Below are 23,809 nucleotides of genomic sequence, written 5' to 3' on the forward strand. Positions count from 1 at the left end.
TAAGGTCATGACATCAGAGACTGCCTGGAGTACTCGAGGACAGCTCATGTGTAGAAGAAAGAGAAGGTGGAGCTACAGAAGGATTCAGGGGCCAGATTTTTCTGGACCCTTCACCCCGAAGCAATGGGGGAGCCACCATAGTGAGACAGTTTTGTTAGGGCCTGCTATTACAAATCAACTCCAAAATATACAACCAACAATCACAATAGAAATTTCTCTCCCACACACATCACACTCCAAGGCATAGATTCATTCCTGGGTGGTAGGCTGCTGTATCAGTTCTCTCCTGTCCTAATGCTGTGTAACAAACTACCACAAAAGTTCAGTGGCACAAACGGTGTTTATTACACAGGCATCTGGAGTCATATGAGGCTCAGCTAGATAGCTCTGCTGATCTCGCTGGGTTCATTCACGTCATGGGTGGCTGGTTGAAGGCTGGTCTAGGCTGGCCTTGGTTTGCTATGAACAGATGAGCAGCTCTAGAAGATTATGGGAAATAATTTTCCCAGTAAACAATTCAGGAACTAATAACACACAAGGAACCCCAGCCCGGGGAGCACACATTGGTTAACCGCTAACCTGTGTCAGTGAGTACGTGACTATACCTATCATAATTCATCTTTAAAATAGCGTTTTCTTTTTGTAAATATTATTATTCTTATTTACATGGAGGATTTATTAAAACTTTGGCTTGGAACTGGCAAACCATCACATTGGCCTCATTTTATTGGCTAAAGCAAGGAGACATAAACTCCACTTTTGTGGGTAATCCTGAGTTCACAGTGTTCTGAGTGGATACCGACTCAGGGAGGGACAGGAAGTGGAACCGTTTAATCCACTCTGTCTACCATGGCCCCTGTCTTGAATATGTTGATGCAGAGACCTTGGCTCCTTCCATCTTGTGACGGAGCCAGACCTCGAGCTTGGTCACCATCGGAAACAATCAGTGAAAGGGGAAACAAGGATAGAAGCAGCCTACTCCCTCTTAAGGGCCTAGAACTACAAGTGGCCCACGTTCCAGTGATGAAAGCCAGTTATGTGACCAAGCCTAGCTGCAAGTCCCCAGCCAGACAGTTGCTCTCCAGCCATGTCTGTAATAGTGTGTGAGGGGAGAGGAAACTTTTTGATCAGCTACCTCTGCCCCAGGAAGTGACTCACCACTGTGCTACCCTAAATTCCTAAGGCAAGGAAAAGGAGAGTAAAAATGTCCTGCCTCGTAGCACTGCCCCAGGTAGGAGTGATGGCAATCCCTCTATGATAGCCCAAATCTCCCAGCCAGATGTTTCATAGGGCACCAGAGAGCAGCAGACGCACCCAGGCACTGATCTAGCAACAATGCTAGTCTTTGCAGGTCCTCATGCAGCAACAGACAGATAGCTGCTAGACACATTCCACCGTCGCTGGGCTCCACCTAGCCTCCCAAAGCCCCACGCAAGCTCCCAGTGGGGCTTACATGAGGAGATCCACCTCACTCGCTACAACTTCCCTCCCCCACAAAGAGACAGCCACGTAGGCACTGGGGACACCCAGCCAGCTTCAAGCTCAAGGGCTCAGCCACCAGGGCAGGAGGAGTCCCAGCACCCTCTGCCTGCTCCCCCTCTGAGTGATGGCCCAGAGTCATGTGCCTCTGGAAAGCAGCAGGTCAGCTTGTCAAGTCTCTCCAGAAAGCCAAGACACGGAGGGAATGCCAAAGATTCCCCACAGCGGTGAGGAGGGGGATGCAATTAAAGCAAATTCTGCTTACAGTTCAGATTCAATATTTGGAAGGGATAATCCTGAAATAAGAGATTGCCTGATTTCTCTCCTAAGCCTATGAATGGTTCATTAGCTTCTATTTGACATTTGATGGTTGAGTCTGATTGGCTTTATTGTGGAGTTGGACTTCAAGAAGTCCCCAAGACAGAGCAATCAAGTTTCAAAATGATCCCCAACTGCAAATTTTAAAACATAAATGGCAGCTGCGCCTTGGACCTCAGTCCCACGCTTGCTGCGGGAGGATTTGTATTTCATCCCCACTTGAACCTCAATCCTGTTTAGCGAAGCAGAGCCCCTGACTCAGCAGTTAGGGTTTCCTCAGCAGTTCAGCCTGGGTGCTGCACACAAGGAACCCCGACCTAGAGCATCATAAAGGTGAGTGTGTCCCTGTCTTGTGTGGGGCCCCTGAAGCCCTGGAGGAATGTGAGATGGGGGTCATGCCCTGGATGAGATGCAGTCTAACCATACAGATGGGTCTTTTGAACCAGAAACAGAAACGACGGAACAATAAAGGTGGCAGGTGTTCTGTTCCATGAGAGCACAGGGCTGCAGGAGTTGCCAAGAAGCGGAGCGTAAGATGGACATGATCAGGGCTGGCTTCCTGGAAGAAGGGGCTTGAGCAGGACGTAGGAGACGGCAGGGGGAGGCATCCTGAGCGTGATATAGGAGCAAAAGGCTGGAGGAGCCCAAGAGCTCCCCCGCTGCCTTGCTGGAGGTAGGCGGTGCTTCCTTGGGGCCCCTGCCACACAGCGCTGTCCTCATCTGTCCTACCGGCCATGAGCCCTTCGAGGGCCAGGGTTAGCTCGCCCATTTCTGAGCCCAGGTACCCAATAAATGTTTGTTGGTCAAATGGAGAACTGCACATAACCTTTTGATATGTTATTGTTATTATTACTGTTGCTAAGGATGTAGCTGCATGAACTAGCATCTGCGTCATTTCTTTGAGAGATCAGAATTCCAGAAATCCAGGAACTTCTTGGGGTGATATTTACAGGGAAATGTAGGACAGGATCACTTTCTCCCTCCACTGTCCCCTTTAACCTTTAGTAAGGACACTCTGAGGGTCTACAATGTGCCCAGTACTGTGAGGGGTGTCCTATATCCACTCGTTGCTCATGCAGGCCAGGCATACAGTGCTTACGACACCAAGTCGGGAGCTCTGCCGTGGGTAAGCTGTGTGTCCTCAGACAAGGTAGTGAACCTGCCCATGCCCCGACATTCTCTCTAAAAGGAGTGATGTGAGCAATCCATGTGTTTGTACTTTTAGGGCCCGTGGGCCGGGCCCATCACCAGCTCCCAGTGGACTCTAGCTGGCAGTCCTGTCCTCTCACTCCACCCTCATTGTCCCTGTTTTGCAGCCAAGGTGTGTTATTTTCAACTCACAGCTGACAGCCTGACACTCAGAGTGGGCGATCTGCTCTGGTTTGCACAATAGTGGACCCTTGGCCGTGCCTGACTTCAAAGTTACAGCATCCAGACGGGAGCTGGAGGGAGGTGGGACGTGAAGAAGGGAGAACACCTCGATCTGGCTGCCCAGGGCTGGCAGCCTTCCCAGGACCAGCAGTAAAGTCCCAGCTTCCCGGCAGCTGCACGACGGCCTGCCTGCCCCAGGTGCCGGCCTCCGCACCGCCAGCCCTCCTCACACCCTGGTCCCAAACCACCGGGCCTCCTGCATCGGACATGACTCTTGTTGCCACCAAGCTACTCTTCACAGCCAAGCACGAGTGGCCTTTCCTCCAGCACCCACACACACTCATACACCCTCACATACTCAAACTCCCATACACTATTCACACAAATACCTGCTCACATGCACGTGTTCACATGCACAGCCCTACAGACACTCATACATACTCATATTCACATGTACCCACATGCTCACACATAAAGATACACATAGACACAAAAGCATACTCCCACACACCAATATACCATTCTCACACATGTACACACAAACATGTTCATACCTGTACACACTCAGACATACATACACAGCCTCCCTTATAGACACAAGAGCACACACATATATACACATGTTCCCATACACATGCTCATAAGCATGTAGGCATGTACACACATGCTCACACACAAATATAAACACACACACATCCCTGCCACACCTGCCTTTGGCCATCATGGGCAGGGGGCAGAAAGGCGGCAGAAGCCAGGGTCAGAGGCACACGCCGTCTCCTCCCGGCCGAGCAGTCCAGCCCAGGCCCCCGGGCCTCTGGAGGCCTGCCGTCCCGTCTTCGCCCTGGCTCCCGTGCCGTCTCAGGCTGCGTGGTGGCTGTCCCCAAGACTGGATTAGTACCACGTCCACCTGTGGCTTGGACTTTGCCCGCCTCTCCTCCCCATTTCAGCCTCATTGTTCACCTCAGCATCTGCTATCTGGTTACCAAGGACGCAGGCAGCTGCCAACAAGCAGGGACTTTCCCCTAATGACCTCAAGCCCTGCCCCTCCTGGCAGCTCTGAGAGCATCAGTAGGTGACTGTCATAATTACAATAGTAGGACTCCTCCAGGCATAGACATAGGGACAGCAAGGTTTTCCATTGCCCTTCATATCAGACAGCACAAATGTCTACTCAGCCAGTAACTCAAGTACTGCCTCAGCAAGAGATGGGTTCGTTAAGGAACAGGGCAGTTCAGCTCTCTTTGCCTGCAGTGTTCCCTGTCCTTCGCCAGGGGGCAGTCCTGGTTCACTTATCTGTCCTTAAACATACTGCCCAATCACCAGCCCATAAACATAAAGAAGCTGGACAGAACCTAAACAAAGCTTACGTGTGTGTGTGTGTGTGTGTGTGTGTGTGTGTGTGTGTGTGTGTGTGAGAGAGAGAGAGAGAGAGAGAGAGAGAGAGAGAGAGAGTGTGTGTGTGTGTGTGTGTGTGTGTGTGTGTGTGTGTGTCCACAATATGGGTAGACTGGGCAAATGATTCAAAGAGAAGACATAGATTGAATGAGATTCAGTTGCTAATATTGGGGCACAAATTGGGTTCTGAATTTCCCGTTGGTCATAGCAAAAATAGAACCATTCACTGGGTCACCCACTTCTCCAGGGAAAGACCAAAATTCCACTTAGGAGGCTGCGGGGAAGTCCACCACACCTTGGTTTATACAACTCCCCATACAGGGTCTTCCAGAATGACTCTGCTCTTGTGTTGGGCCAAATATACTGATCCTTCTTTAAATGTGTCATCTCCCCATTTTACCCTTAAATTCAGAGTGATAGTTCAGCTCTCTAGCTCTAGAGCCAGTCCTCCATTCTCACTGGGTCCACTTCCTCTCTTCCTTTCCTCTCAATCCCACTCCAATCAGATGTTCCAGCACTACGTTCCTGAAACTGATCTGATCAAAGTCACCAGCAACTTCCACGTTTCCAAATTCAGGGGCAGTTCTTAGCCTCCATCTTAGCAGAGCTAACCCAGGTGAGCATGTTCTTACTTTTGAAATACTTTCTTCCTTTGGCTTCAAAGACACACATCTCTTTTTTGGTCTTCATCTACTGCTCTTTCTCCATCTGCTTTGCTGGTTCCTCCCGCTCTGTCTTGCCTTCAAATGTTGTAGTTCCCTGTTATGATTCAATCCTGAGATATCTCCTTATCTCCATTCAGTCACCCCCTCGAGCCAGATTTGGGACTTTTAAGTGTCAGATATTCCCTAATGACCATAACCTGTCTATCTGTGGCTCACATCTCTACCCAGATGTCAAACAAGCATCGCAAACTTAACATGTCCAAACTTTTGGTCCCCTCATCTGACTTATTTCCCATCTCACTAGAGGGCAGCACTCTTTGACTTGGAACAACCATAGAGTAGTCCTGAACTCCTCTCTCTATTTACCCCCTTCCATCCAAGGGAACAGAAACTCTTGTCAGCTCTGACTTCAATGTACCTCAACCCTTCCTCAGCACCTCAGTTCTGACCCCTGCTCTGTCCAGGTCATTGGCACTGCTTTGTGGGCACTGGATCTGTCTGTTTTGTTGGTTTGTATATCCCTCGTGCCTACAATGCATCTTGGCACATAGTAGGTGATAAGTAAATATTTTGTTGATTACATTATTAAATACTCCAGAGTTTGCTCTGCACATAAGACACAAAAAGGATTCTGTATCTCTATAAATAAATAATTTCACAACTATGAAAATAGTACCATGTATTAAACACTTACCTGTGACAGGAAGATGCAGGATGAGACAAACGAGGCTTAGAGAAGTGGGAAACTATCTAAGGTCAACATCTGGTAGAGTAGATATATGAAGCATAGTCATTTATTCAATTTGTAAAGTATTTGTTGAGCACCAGTTATGTGCCAGATATTGTTTGGGGGGAAACAAAATAAACAAATTCCTTACTCTAATAGATCTTACATTCTAGTACAGAGAGAAATGAAGCATATATGACAGGTGCTACGAGAAAGCAAGTTACAGGCAGGAGTGGAAACAAGGGGAAGCTCTCAAGGGAGGACAGTCAGGAAAGATGTCTTTGGGGAAGTGGCATTTAAACAGAGACCTGGATAAAGGGAGGAGGTGGGTCATATATATATATGTAAAGAACAAAGACCCCAAGACCCCAAAGACCCCAAGATAAATAATGTTCAGCACATCTGGGTGAGAGCAGTGAAGCTTGTGTGGCTTGAACCCAGGGAGTGTAGGGCAGAGATTTTGGAGTTGAGGTCATAGATATTGAGGAACATCACAAGGACCTTGGAGGCCTGTAGAAGCATTCAGATTTTTCCCTGAGTAAAGTGAGAAGCCATTAGTAGGTTGGAGCAGAGGAGAGGTCTGACTTAGATTTTAATACAATCATCCTGGCCAGATAGCTCAGTTGGTCAGAGCATTGTCTGGAAGGGCAGAGGTTGCTGGTTCAATCCCCGGTCAGGGTAAATATAGAAACAGTTTGATGTTCCTGTCTCTCTCTCTTTCTCTCTCCCCTTCCTCTCTTGCTAAAATCAGTAAAATAAAAAGAAACAATAATAATAAATAATTTTTTTAAAAATCACGGGCAGATATGTGGGAAAAGGCGTAAAGAGAGGCAAGAGTAAACACAAACACAGAGATCTGTTTGGAGATCTCTCTTGGCCAAGATACGATGCCCAGTTATTTGGTCAAATACTAGTCTAGGTGTTGCTGTAAAGATATTATTTTAGATATGATTGACATTTAAATCAGGAGATTTTAAGGGATTAATGTGGGCAGGCTTCATCCACTCAACCAAAGACCTTAAGAACAAAGACCGAAGTCTCCTAAAGACTTCTGCCTGGAGAACGCAACATAGAAGCCCCGCCTGGACTTCCGACTGCTGGCCTTTCCTGCAGTGTCAGGCCCAAGACTGCAACATCAACTCTTATCTAAGTTTCCAGCCTGCCAACCTTCCCTACAGACTTCTAGCTCCAACAACTGAATGAGACAATTCCTTAAAATAAATATAGATGGGCCCCAGCCAATTGGTTCAGTGGATAGAGCATTGACTCAGTGTGCGGCTGTCCCAGGTTCAAGCCCCGGTCAGGGCACACATGAGAAATGACCATCTGCTTCTCTCCCCTTCTTTCTCCCCCTTCTCTCCCTTTTCCCTTCCCACAGCCAGTGGCTGGATTGGTCCTAGCATCAGCCTCAGGTGCTGAGGATAGTTTGGTTGATTCAAGCATCAACCCCAGGCAGAGGTTGCTGGGTAGATCCCAGTTGGGGAGTCTGTTTCTCTATATCCCCTCCTCTCACTTTAAAAAATATAGATAGATAGATAGATAGATAGATAGATAGATAGATAGATAGATAGATAGATAGAATAAGATATTTGTCCCTCTACCCTATTGGTTCTGTTCCTCAGGAGAATCCTGACTAATATGAGACGGTTGCAATAATCATTGTTCCGTGAGAACAATGATCAGTGATGATGGCTTGCAGCGGAGATGGTGAGAGTTAAGTAGAGTCTAGAAATACTATGAAAGTAGACCTACTGGATTTGCCTATGAATTAAATTTGACAAGTGAAGTGACTACCATATTTTTGGCCTGAGCAAATGGATGAATGGTAGTACCCTTGACTGTTATGGGAGAAGCTGGGGAGCTAGATAAATGAGTCCAGAGCTGAGAGAAAAGGGCAGGTGAGGGAGTGAACAGGGCACGTACCAATGGCATTAAAGTCCTTGAGACCAGATAAGATCACCAGTCTTGGTGACTGTAGCCAAAGGAAAGTGGTCTGAGGACTGAGCCCTGGAGCCTCTGGGGCATTCTTAGGTATCAAGGTCAAAAAGAGAAAGAAAAACCAACTAGGAAAACTAGTTGAGAAGAGGGGCCAACAGGTTGGCAGAATATCTGGAGAGCGTGTATCCCAGACACCACGTGGAGAAAGCGCTGTATTCCAGGAAAGATGGAGGGATCAGCTGTGACACACGCTCCTGGGGAAATGGTCAGTTTGGAGTCAGGGAGAGACACGGGTTCTGGGGCACCGTGGTGGTGGGCACGCAACAGGAAATCCAGTGTGGAGAAGGGAGCAGCCCAAACACGCACACACGGGCCAGCTGTCATTCATTCTGATTGCAGCTTTCACACAGAGACCAGAATCCCTGTCCCTTCCCGTGTTCCTAAAGAAGGAAGTGTCCTGAGAAATATCAATTCACAGGGGCTCGGTGGGTGCAGCAACAAGGGTTTGTGTCCGTGGTTTTGATGGATGGTGGGTCATTCATGAGCAATTAGGAGGATATGGGTTGAAATACGATTCTGAGTCATGTTAGGGAGATAAGAAAGTCGCAACTGTTCCCAGGGAAAGAGTGACACCTGATGGGCCCTGGCTAGAGGGGCTGGAAGTTGGAGAAGGGAAAGAGACCACGGCAACAGGGACCCCAAATCCTACAACTTTATTCTTTGTCCCTTGGTGTGGGGCCAGTGAGGCTGAGCAAGGATCTTGGGAGTCAAGCGGCCTCATGACATAAAGCTGGAAACTGATCACTACCTTACAAATGAGAACCTGAGATCACAGAGGGGATGTCACTTGCCCAAGCTCATACAGTGGGTCAAAACCCAGATCTGGACCGATGGCACATCATGGTGTTCGGGTTGCACAAGACTAAGATCAGAGCCGTTCCAGCTGTAGGTTCAGGGATGGGGCGTGCGGGGAGATCTCCATGGAGAAGGAGGGGCAGGGAAACGGGCACTTACCGAACGACCCCCACAGGCCAGGCACGCGCCGGTCACCAGTCACAGGCTCCGCTGGGACCAGATTTTTCAGTTTCTCTTCACAACGGCCACTATGAGGTTGTTCATTGTTTCTTTCATTTACTGATGAAGAAACAAGAGGCTCAGAGAAGCTATGTAACATATGCAAGATCACACAGCTGAGAAATCATTTAAACCCAGGTCTTCTTCTCTCCAAGACCTAAGTCCCTTTTTCTAAACCACCATAAGCTGAGCAGAGGCAGGAATTCCAGATATAAAACCTGCTCACTCCTCGTACTCTCACAGCGACTGTAAAAAAATTATATAAACAGAGCCACTTCAAAATGGAGCCAGAGCTGCCATCATGCCAGAGGAACGGCCTTACGTGTCTTATGCCTCAGATTTTCGTAATGTTAAAGCATGACAAAACAACCTATGGACTGGGCCTAACGCAACGCTGTGACCGAAAGAACTATTTGCAAAGCTAGCACGAGAGTAGATATTATGACTACCAGGCTGATGGTTACCAGACTGAAAATTAAAAACATTGTTTAGAATTCGTATAACTAGGTTATATTACCTGCACCCATAGAAATGCCTTCCTTCTATTAATGTAATCGTTTACCTTTCTTTTCTCGTAAATACCCTTGGCCCTTGTCTCCTGGCGGGAACATTACTTGGGCTTCTGCCTGAATCAGTGTTTCCCCAATAACTATTCTTCAATCTCAAATATAATAAATGCTATTGCGTCTCACTTTGAAAGGCCTTTTATTTTTAGGTTAGTGTGACATTACCCATGGTGCTTGACTTTGTTGGGCCTTTGGTCACTCATCTGTGAAATGGAGACACCCATGATCCCCATCTTGTAGATTTAAACAGGATCATGCCTGTAAATGAGCATTGCACCTAGCACACAGGCAGGTTCAAGAAACACGAGCTGTTGTGACTGATGCCTATTTTCAGTTCAGAGATGAGAAAGCGCGTAAGAATTCATTAATTTCTTCATACTCTAAAAACTAAAGGCTATCGCTTCTTGGCCTTTTGGCTAAGATCAAGTGTAGTATCTGTTCTTATCAGTTTAAAAACTAAAGGCTGAAGTCTGGATTCAAAGCAAGACAGGAAATACCTAAGTTCACTCCAGCGTTTTTCCATTTCGCCCAAGATAAGAAAGAAAGGAGACAGCACTGCAGGCAGGCGGGCTGCCCCAGTGAACACCTGGGAACAGCGGCCTGTGCGAGCAGAGTGGGCCTGAGGGCGCGTGCTGAGGCGTTAGGAGCAGGGGCCTTTCCTACCCAGCTGGGCTTTCTGGGTTCAATTCAGTGTCATGCACGGGTGCCTACCGCATACCAGGCTCAGTACCTAGCAGAACTGAGGCCTGGCACAGGTACTGTTTACAGCGGCCTGGGCAGGTCGTGGTGATAACGCCTTATGGACTCTACCTCTTGTCCCTGACCCAACCTTCAACCATGCAGGCGTGGGTTTCCCATTGCCTAGAAAGTAACTGTGAGCTTAAGGACCCTGCCCTGGCCGTATGCCCTAGGAGAGAGGGCGAGCCCAGAGGGCCCCATCACTCCCACAGCAACCGCCGGTGGAGGGTTCTAGCATTCTGCCTGTTGGATGGAAGAGGAAACTAAGGCTCAGTCAGAGATGATGTGACATGTCTAAGATCACTCGGCTGCAGCAGGCTTTGAACCGAGTCAAGCTGTCTCCAAGGCTAGGCTCTCTCCTCCATGCTGGGTAAGGCTATTGGCTTCTGAAGGCCAGGTCGGGTGACGAGTCAGACATGGCCTGAGGACATCCAGGCACCAGTAGGAGGTGCCGGCAGAGGCAGGCTGAGGGCCTGGGCCCAACTGATCAGAAGGATGGTCCTTCAGTAGAGCTGGAAAGAGGGGGGAAGAGATGTGGATCTAGGGGCACAAACAGCCATGTATCTGCCCCCTTGCCCGGGGCCAACCTGTCTGTCTGCATCTTTTGCCCAGAGAATAACTAAGGGCAAAACAAACAAACAACAACAACAAAAAGAACCACGTTCTAACCTAGGGCAAAGACACCTAAGTCTCCGCTTTGCCATTGACCCTGGGGCAAGTCCCATGAACTCTGGAGACCCACTGTCCCTGTGTATAAAGTGGTCTCCTTATCAGTTCACTCCTTCGGGTGTCTGGAGGAGTGAAGGAAAGTGGAGTGGCCCAAGGCCCTGCCACAGAGCCCCACCTACAGCAGGTGCTTGACACACATGTGCCCTGGGCCTCCCTGCCTTCACTCCCTTCTTGGGAATGGACTCTAAGCCGTCACAAAGCCAGCCAGGTGTCAACCCCACCCCAGCTGGCCGGTTAATAAGTGGCCAGGGTGCCGCAGCATGGCTTATAAAAGCTGCTAACCAGGGAAGCAGGTGCAGCTGGGTGGACGGTGGCGGCGGGGTACAAAAGGGAGCAAGATGGGTGGTGGGACTGTGGCAGGGCTTCTGTCCGGAATGGCTGTGGTTCTGGTGTTTCTGCAAAGCGCACAGTCAGTCAACATCAAGGTGAGTCCTTCCAGCCAGCACAGCCTTTGACTAAAAGTTCACATGGTGGGAGGCTGAGATGGAGAGGGGATGCTGGGAATTCATGAGGTACAGGGGGCACAGGGCCTGGGATTCAGCCTAACATGCAGTTACAGCCCAGGGGCTGTGGGTGTGGGCAGCTGGCATGCCTGTGGCTTTGGTGACAGTGACAGTAGCAATAACAATAAACTGCTGTTGGGCTATTCTTAAAGGCTCATCCTGGTCAGAGGTCAGAGTGCGGAACAGGATGTGGTCTGCTGGTCTCCAAATCCCAGGCCCTGAACCACTGGGCTCCACAGCCTTGCTGCAACCTCATCTAGTAGTTACTGGGGGCCTGTGGCGCGGGGGTGTGAAGCATCAGACACCACCTCACACCGCCCAAGCTGTCTTTCAGGTGTGGCCTGAACTTTTCCCAAGCACAGGCAAGGCTTGTGGGATCCGAGGAATACTGGTCTCCCAGCCTGGGTTTTGATACTCTTCCATCTTCACCCCTCCCCAACCCCCACCCCAGTACCAGGGCTTCCAGGTCCAGCTGGACTCCGTGAAGAAACTGAATGACTTGGAGAGGCAGGGTGTGGTCAGCCCCCGCCTGCAGGCCCAGAGCCCCCTGCCCGTCCCATGCTACCACCCGGCCCTGCCACCAGACCTCCAGCCCATCTGCGCCTCCAGGGAAGCTGCCAGCATCTTCAAGGCCTTGAGTGAGTGCCCCCCCCGGGAAGCACCCTACCCTGTTCTCTTCCTCCCCACACCCCAGTTCAGGCTCAGGGTGTTCCCCCTCATGTCCTTCTATTAAGTACTCCGTGGCTGAGGACAGGGAAATTCAAGGAACTCAACCCCTCACTCCAGTTTTGGCATCAAAAGTTGGGTATGAGGAAGCCCCTCAGCTCCCGACAACCTGGACCAGTTGGTCATCTTGCATCAAAGACTTCATAGATGGGAGGGGAGGGGCCCTGGGCAAGGGCCCCCAAAGCAATGACTGCAGTGCAGTGCAGAGCACGGTAGTGCCGTGCGGACTGCAGTGAGGGGGGAGCACAGTGGGACACAGAGGAGAGATGACTCACGTCTGGGGTGTCATAAAGAGTCTGAAAGGCTTCCAAGAGGAGCTGACATCTAGGCTGAAACGTAGGGAGGCAGCAGAGCTGGCCAGGAGAATATAGGGACTCACTGGCGTTTGCTGAGCACCCAGCCAGTGCCAGGCCCCGTGTCTGTCCCTCTGCCTGCATTCTCTTCTCACAGCCACCTGTCAGGCTGATACTGTTCACTTAGGAGACAGAAAAACTCAGGCACAGAGTTAAGTGACTTGGCCAGGCACTGCTAGGAAGGACTTGGGACTTAAGCCCAAGATGCTCACTCTGTTTCTAAAACGCCATGCTCCTCCTCTGTGAGAAAGAGGCCAGCCCCAGCCTCAGGCCCTCTCCCAAGCAGGCCTTCCCTGCCACCTGGCCAGCAGCCCCCTGGACCACACATGCTTCAGGCTCGGGATCAGCTGACTGGTTTTCTCCCCCCTGCCCAGAGACCATTGCTGACAGCCACTGTGAGATGTGTGAGAACGTTGCCTGCACCGGCTGCCTCTGAAATGGCCCCGGACACCCTGAGCCCGCCCCAGACACCTGGCCCACTCAAACCACTGCCTTCGCAGCCCCCACCCCCATCCAAACTCTGGCGGTGCCCTGGCCACCTCGGTCATTGCCACCCTCCCAGGGCTGAGTCGGCTGGATCTGGCACGAAGCAGTTGGACACACAGTTGGAAGAGTTTGGCCCTGTAGGCATCCCTGCCGCTAAATAAAGATTCTTCACCTGCACACAGAATCCATCCATTTGTTCATCCCCAGGAATTGTGGGTGGCACTTCCTGGAAAGCTGCATGGGCCGCTGAGAACCAAGCTGGGATTCGAGTCAGGGATTTCCCTGGTTTCCAGTCTCCAAGGAGGTGGCTCACTAAGCTCTATCTGGTACAGCAGGGAGTGAGGCTCAGGCAGGGAACGAGGTGCCCAAGGTCACAGAGCTGGGAAGCCACGGAGCACCCAGGCCCACTTAGCCCCAAGCTGAGCTCAAGGCCTGGCCTGGCCCAGCTGCAGAGCCAATACTTTGGCTCTCCTGATGGGGGTCGCTGGCGGGGGCTTCCTCTGGTCGCTGGGACAGAAGCAGGTGGAGGGAAGGATCATGCATTGCCCTCTCCCAGGCTCATGGTCAGGCGGACCCCTTGGGGTGCCTGAGAACAGGGGCCTGCCGCTCTCTCACCCTCTGACCCTGAGGCTCTGTCCTCCCCAGGCTCCCCCAGACCATCTGGCCAGTTTCAGATAGCTCTTTCTTCCCTCTTCTCATCCTGATAGCCCTGGAGAATATTAATAACAACAATAATAATAATAATAATAGAACAGTGTTTCTTGAACATTTGCTGTACCCTAGGCCCTATTCTAAACACTTTGCACATATTAACTCACTAACCCTCACAACAGTCTCGTGAGGCAGGTACTATTATTATTTACCATCTCCACTTTATGAATAAGGAGACCCAGGTACAGAAATGATTGTCCAGAATGACAGGCTCAGCAAAGTTGCAAAGCAAGAATCTTCCCAGGAAGTCTGGGCCAGAACCCATGCTCCAAAACACCACGTAACAGCCTCCCTGTGATGTCGGGCCACCAGGCCCCATGCCACCGCATTCTCGCCGCGGCCTTCAGTGCCTTAACTCAAGGCTGGGAGCCATGCTGGGAAATCCCTGGAGAAGGCCTTTCCATGGCACAGGCTCCTCCACTGTCCTCTGTCTGAGGAGCCAGAGCGGAGGAAAGCCGGTACAAAGGGGCCGGGCCTTCTGAATTCAGCACACCCAGGGTCAAGTCCAGGATGAATTCCCCCAGACCAGTTGCCTCTCAAGACTTCCCAAGTCAGTTTAGGAGTCCTGCAGTGTCCCAGTCCACCAGGCCACAAACCCCTGGGTTCTATCCTCTTTCTCTTTCTCCCCCCGCTAGTCAGATTGACGGGGCCTTTGCAATGCCTCCGCGTTCATCTGGGCTCTCTCATCCCTTTACCGTCACTCAAGCTGGGCCCTGAGCACACTCCCCCAGACCAGGCTAGTGTCCTCCCTTCCCTGCTTTCACACCTGCCAGGCCAGGGGAATACCACAGTGTTGCTGTGCTGCTGCCCGTTGCCTTCCGTGGCTCCCCATACCTCTGCCCCAGTCCCAGCTGAGCTCATCTGCTATCTGGCCTCAACTCTTACAGGCCCTTCAGCTACCTGGGTTCCCACCTGCCCAGGGAGGAGGCAGTGAAGGAAATTCACAGGCCATGCATCTTCCATGTGCACAAGGCTGACCTATCAACACAGAAATGATGATAATAATAATAATAATGATGATGGTAGCATCAACAAAGTGCTCCCTATGGGCCCAACCAGCAAAGCTCTAACACCTTTTCCTGTATTACTTCAATCAATTCACTCAACCACATTTTATTTAGGGGTAAAAATAAAACTTTTACAACACCTCATTCCTCAGAGTTCTATAAGTGGAATCTGTCCTTCTCTCTCCCCATTTCTGTCATCCCTGTTTTACAGATAAAGAAACTGGGTCAACAGGCCAGAAGCCCACAGTGTCAGAAACAGTAACAGGCAGCCAGGCCTCCCACCAGAAAGTGTGGAGGCAGTAATTCCTTCTACTCCACCACACATCTAGTCAAACCCCTTGCAGCCTTGGAAGCAGGATCCACGACCATCCCCATTTCCGGCTGAGGAAACCAAGTGTCAGAGGCGGGTGTGTGGTTTGCAAAGGACGCTCAGGCTCACACTCACCCCGTGCCCCACGCTGCACCCTGTCCATGTTATTGAATAGAAATAGCTTGGCCACCCAGCACTAGCAGACCAAACACTGAAAACTGAAGAGGAGAAATATTGGCTATTTTATTATGGATGGCACCACCAGGGAGATGAGACGCTAGTACTCACAACCCTGACCTCCCCAATGGTATATAAGTTATAGATAAACAGGGCAAAAGTCACTTGAATACAACACGTTAAGGAGTTCAGGGCCCTGAGGACAGCTCTCCGGTCTACATACTGGCATCTCTCTGCATGGTTTTATAGAAAAGTAGCCAGGCGATTGGTCCAAATTAGGACTCAGGAGCTGAAATATAACTTAGGTAAAAATATTATCTTTAGACCTTGGCTGGTGGCTCAGTGGATAGAGCTTCTGCCCAGCAGAAATGGCTAATTTGGTTACACAATCAATTCCCATCCAGGGCACAAAGGAAAAGCAATCATCCGCTTCTCTCTCCATTCTTTCCCTCTTCTCCTCCCGTAGCCACTGGCTCAATTTGTTCCAGCATCAGCCCCTGGCACTGAGGATAACACAGTTGGTCTGAGCGCATCTACCTCAGACGCTGAAAACAGCTTGGTTGATTTGAGAATCAGTCCCAGAGAGGGGTAGCCGGGCAGATCCTGGTCAGGGTGCATGTGGGAGTCTCTCTCTCACTATCTCTCCTGCTCTCACTTTAACAAAAAAGAAAAAAAAAAGAGAGCTTTAGCTTAACAGAAATCTATAACTTGTGACCCTGACTCAAGGTATGACCATTGTTTCTGGTTACCACCAGGGGTTAGCGACTAGCAAGGAAAAGAACTAAGGCTCACAGGGCATGCTGTGAAGAAACTGAATGCCGTGCTGGGGCTGCATATTAACAGAAATCATACACGACATCAGACCCTCGGTTTCATCCCACTGAACTGGTCCGGTGCCTTGGACCTGCCTGCTTCTCTGTGTGTCTGCACCACTGCACATTCTGGCATGCCCTCTGCTTCCAGTCTCCACACAGGGTTTAAGATTCCATCCAACCCAATGCAAATCCCAAGGGCTGATGCAAATGCTGCTTCCCCTCCCCTTTCACAAAGCCTTCCCTGAAGTGTAGGACACCTCACCCTCTGAATGCTGCAGCTCAGGAATCCTGCTTAGTCGCTCTGTGGTGCTCTGCCCCCCACCAACTACCCAAGAAAAACCCAAAAAGTTGCCTTCGCTTTCCACCTTCCTTCGCTCTACCATTGCTGACAGGTCTCCCTCCATGCCTCAGCTCCTCAGCCCTCTCTGAACCATTCTCAGCTTCACCCTGTTACTCATTACTATGCTTTACCTGTTTCTACTCTTTATTGAATTTGTATCTTTGCATATAGCTGAACTTTGCATATATTACAAACACATTTTCAGGAAGTATTTCTCTTATTCTGAGAGGTAGGCGCAATTACTTATTCCAGTTTCACTGAGATGACGAAGATACAGAGAGGGAAAGCAAGTTTCCTAGCGTCACACAGCACATGAAAGTGTAGCTCTTGCATTTCTGTGCTGTGTTACATCCACATACAATCTCCCATGTGGTGGATCTCATCCACTCTGGGGATCAGAGAGGTTCCTGAGGAACAGAAGCCCACATATGTTTGGGTGGCCAGGGCTGTGCTAGGGCTGTGGGTGGTCAAAGTGCCCAGGGAGCCCCAAGGACAAAGTGGGAGCATGAAGACTCAGGGATGGTGGGGAAAGGCCTGACTCCTAAGGGAGGTAATGGGAGCAGAGCTTCAGTGTACTAGTGGAAGTTGGTGAGGTCAGGAGTGGGGAAGGAGCCGTGCAGAGGGGAGAGGGGCAGAGGACAAGCTGAGAGCTGTAGCTCAGGGTGTGGGCTGGGGGGAGGGCAGGAAGCCAGGCTACGTGGTCATGGGGGCCAGATCCTGAGCTACCTTGACTATTCTAGAGCTCGAGCCAGTCATAGACCGCAAAGCTCCTATGTTCATAGGTGGCTTAGAGACTTTGGTGACTCCAGGAGATGGGAATGAAAGCACAGGTTCCACCAACTCCATTGGTGGTTTGGAAAGTTAAGTCTCTCTGTGTCTGTGTGTGGCTTCTGGTAGCTTTGCAGAGAGAATGGAGTTCTTGCACTTAGCACACTGAGCCCTGACAGTGCGAGCACAGGGTAGGTGTTCATGAAGCTGGGTGATGAGGACACTGAGGAATGAAGGAATGAATGAAAGAGACACCAGGAGGACTCTAAAATCTGGTTTATTAGGTGCAGGTTGGAGAAGCAGCTGGCAGCGTAGATGGGGTCAGGTGTTGGGTCTCCCCAGGTGCTCTCTCCTCAAGCCCCCATTGGGGTAGGGTTGATTACACCGCCAGCATTGGGAGCAACTGCAGAGATGTTCCAGAGACAGCAAGCTCCTGCTGTCTTAGAATTCAGTACAGTCAGGATTGGCTCAGGGTATGGGCACTCCGATTTTCAGTTCCTTGGCGATGGTCTCTGGACAAAAGAGATGGGGTTCCATGAAAGCTGGCTTCTCTTCCCTAACACCAACAGCCTGTCTTGAGCCAAAGCTTGGACATCGGCAAGGAGAAACCCAGGCCCGTCCTCTATAACTAGATGGGCTTTCTACCCCAAACCAAGACACAGGTACCACTCAAGCCAACCAAGCAGAGCAGTGAGTCCACCCAGAAAAGATCTACCGCTAAGACTGGATGAAGCAGGACACAGTGCTACGTATGTATTAGTGAAATCCAGGACCTTCTTAAAGTCAGCCTGGCCAATTACAACTGATAACGAATTACAACACAGAGCTTCATATGTCCCACCAATCAGAACAGAGCCTCTAGTCATACTAATCAGAGCAGAGCCCCTCCTCTGAATTCCACCAAACAGAGCACTTCTCTCCCTCAACAGCCTCCAATCAGGGAAATCCCACGCCCCACCCATGAGACAGCAGGCTACTCACTCAGCCTCTGGAGGACCTCCTGGGCATCAAGCTCCTTGCAGAGAGGCCTGATTTCTTCGGGAAAATCAGGATGGTCACAGAAGGAGCGAAACAAAGACCAATCAAACCGTCTCTGCCTCTCAATGCTGGGTTCCTCGACCTCCCAAAAGCCCTGGAGATTCGTCACTAACTCCAGAGGAAAAGAGAACTCTTCATCCTGAGAGAGACACGTACCAACAATGAGGACAGGCTGCAGCCTGCTCCCTGACCGTGTCCCTCAGGATGGGCCCTCACCAGCCCCAGTGGCTCAAGCAGTGTTTGTGGCAAACGTGAACCAGATGCTCCACTGCAGGGCACTATGAGGTGGTTCAGCTCAGACTTATAACCAGACACTGGGCAGGAATCCTGGTTTTGCTCTCAATTTATGAGTGAAGAAAAGGGACATGATGTGGCAGAGAGACAATAGGTGCCCAACATGAGGGAGCCATTGAGGTGATGTTTAGGGAGAGTTACAAGCTGGGAGCAGGACCAGGTTCCACGTGGCCCTGCTTGATAGCCGTGAGGGCTGATCCTCGGCACAGGCTCCCACCTGCAGCCTGGTTGAAGTTTGAGAAGCAATAAAGAGCCTCCCAGAGCCTGGCTGTGATAGGGAGAGGGGCCCTGCTGGCTGCCAGACTGGCCTGTCACTGCCTCCACACTGGGGACACAGCTTCCCGTCAGGACCTCCAGGATGACCATATGGGTCTGAGACCCAGGCCCGAGCTCTGGCTGAGTAAGGACTGAGGACGGAGATCAGGAGTTGAATCTGTGGCAGGAAGCAGGTAGGAAAATTCCTTGGCAGGTGGACTGGGGAAGCTGAGACAGATAGCAGAACCCACTGGCCCAGCGATGGACAGCCAGATATAGAAGGGCACCGGGGCGGAGAGACGCAGGTGCCTAGCTACTGGCACAACTGGTCTGGAACATCACCCCCAGGGGGGCCTTTCCTCCCCTGGCATGTTGCTGATCATGCTGTTTAGCCCCCTTGACATTTCATATCAGTGGCAATGGGGTTCGTATACTCCCCTGACCTTTCCTTCTTAGAGATTACATCTAGGTCTCACTTGTACTTCAGCTCCAGGCCCAGAAAAGCAGCCAATCCAGGCAGGTGATGCCAGGACCAGCAGCAGTGAATAATGTCCCCGGCCTATGCACTGACCAATTCTTGGAGACCATGACCCTGAAAAGGAACACTTGAAAAAGTTGAAGAAGAGTCTACTGAGATCATTCTATAACCAGCTCTAAGCTCCCAGCCTTTAAATACCCTGAAGACAAGGAGCATATGTGGAGGAGGGGGGGGTGTCTCTCCCTCGCAGGAGCAAGCCCGCACTTTCCCTTTGTCTTCTCACTCTCTTGACTCCACAGACCTGCATCTCCTAAACTCAGAGGGTCCCCAGGAGACTTGCTACCAGGGAGCAGTGTGCAGTGGGTCTTGTCTCAGGGTAACCCCGTAAACGCGTCTCCAAGGCTCCCTTTCCTCTGACTCCCCAGTGTTCTGACTGCACGTGACTATAATGCCAGCGGCCGAGGTCAAGCAGGTCAGGTCCACACTGAATTTGGGCAGACGGTAGAGAAACTGCGCAGCCAGAAAGCGTTGGGCCATTACTGTTGAATAGATTCTCACAACAGTGGACAAGCAAACAGGCAGGGAAAACCTCTTCTCAGGCAAAGCAAACAGCAAAAATGGCCCAACACAGTGGTGGGAAGGCATTCCACAATCCGCCATCCATGATGCCCCTGAGCACAAGCACCCATAGTCTTACATGGGACGTGAACACAAGGTGCAGACACGCACTCATGCACCAATCAGGCAAAGGGCTTCCAGCTTCTTAACCAGCAAGCAAACCTAACACAGCAGCCCACGCTCACTTTGGCTCATTTCTTTCCCATAGCTTCTAGAGAGCCAGAGCAGCCACCCCATCCCCAGGTTCTCTCCGTTGTTTCTTCTATCCAGGCCCTTCCTTGTTTCATTGTCGTCAGCTTTAATAAGCATACTCACAAAATCACCAGGACTCATGTTTCTAAATCTTTCCTGCACAACATCAAGAACGCACACAATACCGGCTGACCCAAGATAAACCTGCTTCGATCCTGGTCCCCTTTCCGCTAATACATTCAGCTCCTTCTCTTCCCAACCTTGTGCCCAGAGCCAGTTCCAGAACATCTCTGAGGCTCAGTATTCCTCCTCTGAGAACAGGCGATAATAATCCCTTCCTCTGAAGGCGATCAGCGGGCCCAGAGCTTTGCCATGTCTACCCTCTGTAAATTTTCTATTCCCCCCTGCTTTCCCCGAATAGCTGTCCTTCTTTCTACCTAGTTTGAGACAGAAGATGTATGAGGCCAACCTGAGAGGGGTCCTTGAGGAAGAGTTACAATGTACACACACACATAAACCAACTCCAGCCCCAAAGAGGAGGTGTTCTATCAGGACACAGGATCTGTGTGCACTGGGGGCAGAGAGCCAGCAGGACCACCGTAGGGTCAGAACTTACGGGCACGGTGACTTCCTGTGCCAGGGCTGCCCAGGTCCCCAGGAGGCAGAGTGCAGTGAGCAGGAAGGTGTTCATGGCAGCGGTGCCCGTGACAGGAGTAGCTGGCTCTGGATGCCACAGGGAAAATGTGGGACTTTTAAAGAACGCAGGGTTACTGAGTAACCCAGGACCTTCATTGGTTCACCTGTCAATTAAGGCCAAATCAGTTAAGTCTCAAGATAGTCCTGGCAGATAAGAGAACAGTTCCCTCCCTGGGCACTCATGTTACCAACAGCCCCTGGGTACTGTAATTACTCACCAACTATACACACTCACTGACAACTTTTCTGGGCCCATCCCCATGCTGGAGCAGGGCTGAAGCCCTGGAGGAGGGGTCCCAGGAGAGGCAGTGAAGGGTGACTGGTGGAGTGGGTCGGGGGTCAGGGTGGACTTTGGAGGGGGCACCTCCCCCAGCCCAGGGGTAGAGCAGTTCAAGAAGGTTTCCCAACGGAGGTCATGCCAGCACCCATGTCTAGAGAATGGGTGGACATTTTCATAGAGAAGGGGTGGAGGCAAAGGTCATTTCTTACAGAAGATACTACATTTATGAGCCTGGAGGTGAGAAAGGCCAGGAATATCAGAGAGATGAGAGTAACTCAGCGGTGGCGGGGGATTGAGAGGACCTCAGATGATGGAGATGAGGAGCAGTACAAGCAGGCACTGGGGTGATGCTGTGACTTTGGGGGAAGGTCTCAGCTCTGCCACGCCACAGGCCTCAGTTCAAGTCTTATCTCCTGCCCAGTTTCAATGTGTGTGAACTGGGGCAAATTGTTTCCCCTCTCTGAGCCTCAGTGTTCCTTGTGTCCTATTGATAAGAATACCTGCTCTTGGGCTTCTTTGGAGGATTACACGAGACAATAGCAATGCTTGCTCAGTGCCAGGAACACAGGAAAGCTAATATGGTTATTATTATTGTTATCAATAGCAGCATCCACTTCTGATCCCCACTGGACTCTCCAGTGACCTGCCCGTCTGAGCCACTGCGTGTCCTCATCTTGTGCTGATCCCTCTGTCCCGCCTGTCCTCAGCCTCAGACTGTCCTTAAACAAGCTCTTTCCTTCTTCCTCCCAATTCCCATTCCTGCCGCTCCCTCAACCTCCTCCTCTTCCTCAGTCCTGCGGTTTCTGCCTGCTGGTCATTCCCCGACATGTGTCCCCTCTCTGCTCGGCCTAACCCGCCCCATTCTGGCCTTTCCTGCCAGGCTCACCTCCCCAGCCCGTCCTGAACCGCGCTCCCCACCTTTGAACAGGCTGTTCCACCTCTCTGAAAGATGCTTCCTTTCTTGTCTCTAGGGCAGCGGTTCTCAACCTGTGGGTCACGATCCCGGCAGGAGTCGAACGACCAAAAAACAGGGGTGGCCTAAAGCCATCGGAAATACATATTTTATTTAAAAATGTATTGTATAATAAATATATATTTTCCAATGGCTTTAGATGACCCCTGTGTTTTGGTCGTTCGACCCCCACAGGGGGCGCAACCCACAGGTTGAGAACCGCTGCTCTAGGGGAACTCTGACACACAGTGTAAGGCCCAAGTCAGATAACCGCACTGCATTTCTAGCTAAATAACCTTTCTAGTCCCCATGGAACCAAGTACCTTCCCCAGCCAGTCCCTGCAGCTATCTGGGCTCCCACCTGCCTGGCTGGAGGCAGTGAAGGCAATTTACTGACCAATCATCCTCTATATGCACAGGGCTGAGCACCCAAACAGAAATACTACTAATGACAATAATAATAATAATAATAATAATGGAAGTTTGGACAAAGTGCTCACTAAGAGCCCCACAGGCAGGGTTCTAACACCTTTTCCTGTATTACTTCATTTAATTTTCACTCAACCATGTTTTATTTACGGGCAAAAAGAAAAGCTTTACAACAACTCATTTCTTAAAGTTCTAAAAGTGGAATCTCGTCCCGGCTCGAGAGCTCAGTTGGGTCCCAAATTGTAAAGACTGCCAGTTCAATCCCAGGTCAGAGCACATACAGGAACAAGTCAATGTTCCAGTCCTCCCTCTCTCTCTCTCTCTCTCTCATTCCCCTCTTTCTTATCTTGCCAAATCAATAATTAAAAATTTAAATAAAAATAACAGTAGAATCCCTTTTTCACTCTCTTCAGTCTGTCATCCCCATTTTACAGAAAAAGAAACTGAGAAAACAAACTAGGAGCCCAGAGTGTCAGAGCTGGTAACAGGCAGCCAGGCCTCCCACCAGAGAGCGGGGCTCAGAATGGAGGCAGTAATTCTACTCCACCACAGGTCTCCTCACACGCTCTGCAGCCCTGGAAGCAGGATCCGCCACCATCCCCATTTCAGGCTGAGGAAACCAAGTGTCAGAGGCGGGTATGCGGCTTGCAAATGACATGCTCAGGCTCACATTCAACCCCTGTGCCTCCCTGCTGCACCTTGTCCATGTTATTGAATAGAAATAGCTCATCCACCCAGCACTAGCCAACCAAACACTTGAAAACTGAAGAGGAGAAGAATTCTCTATTTTATTATAGATGGTACCACCCAGAGCTGAAACGCTACTGCTCACAACCCTGACTTCCCTAATGGCATGTAGGTTATAGATATACAAGGCAAAAGGCACTGAATACCATGCACTAGGGAGTTCAGGGCCTTGTATACCACTGTCCTGTCTATACTGGCATTCCTCAGCATGGTTTCATGGAAAGTAGCCAGAGGTTGTTCCAACTTAGGAGTCAGGAGCTGAAATATAACTTTGGTCAAAACAGTATCTTTAGCCTGACCAGGCGATTGTACAGTGGAGAACATGAACTAGGATATCGAGGACCCCGGTCTGAAACCCTGAGGTTGCCAGCTTGAGTGAGTCTCACCAGCTTGAGTCCAAGGTTGCTGTTTTGAGCAAGGGGTCACTTGCTCTTCTGTAGCCATCCACCCCGTCAAGGTACATATGAGAAAGCAATCAATGAACTGCTCAGGTGCCACAATGAAGATTTGGTGCTTCTCATCTCTTTCCCTTCCTGACTGTCTGCCCTTATCAGTCCTCTCTGTCTCTATCTGTATCCGTCAACAACAACAAAATAGTATCTTGAGGCCCTGGCCAGTTTGCTCAGTGGACAGA

At 50.5% G+C, this 23,809-nt stretch overlaps 2 protein-coding genes, 1 long non-coding RNA gene and 1 pseudogene across 3 annotated transcripts in view; 2 read left to right on the plus strand and 2 right to left on the minus strand.

Annotated features, from left to right (window-relative positions):
• Positions 1–4,042, minus strand: part of LOC136400022 (uncharacterized) — an 80,874-nt gene extending 76,832 nt beyond the window's left edge. The window contains exon 1 of the long non-coding RNA XR_010750242.1: positions 3,876–4,042. This is a non-coding gene — a long non-coding RNA (uncharacterized lncRNA). The remainder of the gene's footprint in view (positions 1–3,875) is intronic.
• A 5,887-nt stretch (positions 4,043–9,929) lies between these two features.
• On the plus strand, positions 9,930–10,032 carry LOC136401757 (U2 spliceosomal RNA; annotated as a pseudogene).
• Positions 10,033–11,288: 1,256 nt separating this feature from the next.
• GUCA2B (guanylate cyclase activator 2B) lies at positions 11,289–13,252 on the plus strand. The gene is made up of 3 exons (XM_066372132.1): positions 11,289–11,425; positions 11,955–12,141; positions 12,957–13,252. Exons 1-3 carry the CDS (start codon positions 11,339–11,341, stop codon positions 13,016–13,018), a joined length of 336 nt encoding a protein of 111 aa, XP_066228229.1. The 5' UTR covers positions 11,289–11,338; the 3' UTR covers positions 13,019–13,252.
• A 4,205-nt stretch (positions 13,253–17,457) lies between these two features.
• Positions 17,458–20,822, minus strand: LOC136397621 (guanylin-like). The gene is made up of 3 exons (XM_066372133.1): positions 20,688–20,822; positions 18,178–18,373; positions 17,458–17,708 (listed from the first exon to the last, which is right to left on the minus strand). The coding sequence occupies exons 1-3, from the start codon at positions 20,760–20,762 to the stop codon at positions 17,665–17,667; spliced, it is 315 nt and encodes a 104-aa protein (XP_066228230.1). The 5' UTR covers positions 20,763–20,822; the 3' UTR covers positions 17,458–17,664.
• Positions 20,823–23,809: the final 2,987 nt, after the last annotated feature.

This window comes from Saccopteryx leptura, chromosome 3, assembly GCF_036850995.1.
Source record: "Saccopteryx leptura isolate mSacLep1 chromosome 3, mSacLep1_pri_phased_curated, whole genome shotgun sequence".
In the NCBI taxonomy this organism is placed as follows: Eukaryota; Metazoa; Chordata; class Mammalia; order Chiroptera; family Emballonuridae; genus Saccopteryx; species Saccopteryx leptura.